Here is a 1,243-nt window from a genome sequence, read left to right on the forward strand (position 1 = left end):
TATATATATATATATATATATAGATAGATAGATATACAGTATATGTATATATGTATGTATATATAGAAACATCATAATATTTGATTTTTATTACATTTAATTCAGGTGGCCAGCCCCCAAGATGGCAGCAATAATTAAGTTAGCCACTGCTGCTATTAACACGTCACGAAAACTTTAGCATAACTAATGTGTAGAACCTAGAAGTTAGTCAGACCACAGACTTTAAGGAAGTCCAGCTGAATTAGTGATCCATGAATAAATAGATTTCTTTGTTACTTTCTACTTTGTGCAGCTAGCTTTAGCAGTAATGAAACCAGGAGGATCCACCATTGTTTTCGACAGGTGACTGTACTGTATCCTGTACTGTATATTGACCGCTTCATCTGAGAGAAAGTGCGCTTTAAATTCTCTGCGGCATTTTACAGAGCCATAATGTCCCAGTCAAAAATAACTCCGGAGTTCATCACAGTCCGAATGGAGGTAATGCCATCCTAAGTGGTTTAAACGTCAGATAATTGCTCTGTTAAACTGCCTGGAGTTGACAATATTCCAAGTACTAACAAAGTTATGTCCGCGTTCAGAAGCGTCATTCAGAAAGTCATTCAACCATGGCTGTGAGAAAAAAGATTTACAAAACAAAAACATAACTTTTGACATAAAATTGACAAACACAGACGAACAACACTTTTCCACTGACCTACAAATTCCGGAGTTCCAAAGATGTTTTTAAAATCGTTGCTAAAATCCATCTTGTGGGCCAGGCCAAAGTCAATGATCTTGATGCGTGGGTGAGGCACTGAGCGGTTAAGCAGCATGATGTTCTCTGGCTGAGAGAAAGAAAAAATAAACTATAAACAGAATTCTGACAACAGTGAGTTAATTTTAATAGAGAAAATGTAATAAAACATAATAATATATATTAAACATGATATAATGGTGTGAAAAGGCAACATTTTTTGCCTTTGACCCTACTGAAAACACACAACCCTACATTTGAGAGTCACTATGAAAAATCAAAAATGTTGATTTTGTTAGTCAAATGAGGGCGAGAGTGTTTTTTTTTTAACAGAAACATTAAATTTATTTTTATTTCTCTTCTTCTTCTTCTTTCGGCTTTGTCCCTTTTTCAGGGGTTGCCACAGCAAATCATTGATTTCCATCTCTCCCTGTTCTCTGTATCTTCTACTCTGACTCCAACTACCTGCATGTCCTCCCTCACTGCATCCATATATCTCCTCTTTGG

General features: G+C 36.0%; 1 protein-coding gene across 2 annotated transcripts in view; it reads right to left on the bottom strand.

Moving 5' to 3' along the window:
- The window catches only part of dapk1 (death-associated protein kinase 1), a 67,199-nt gene that overhangs the window by 34,433 nt on the left and 31,523 nt on the right, over positions 1-1,243 (bottom strand). For both annotated transcript variants that reach the window (XM_008336179.3, XM_017043199.2), the window contains exon 5: positions 698-827. In XM_008336179.3, the coding sequence (XP_008334401.1) occupies positions 698-827 (130 nt within the window). The remainder of the gene's footprint in view (positions 1-697; positions 828-1,243) is intronic.

Source organism: Cynoglossus semilaevis, chromosome Z (genome assembly GCF_000523025.1).
Source record: "Cynoglossus semilaevis isolate Cse_v1.0 chromosome Z, Cse_v1.0, whole genome shotgun sequence".
Lineage (NCBI taxonomy): Eukaryota > Metazoa > Chordata > Actinopteri > Pleuronectiformes > Cynoglossidae > Cynoglossus > Cynoglossus semilaevis.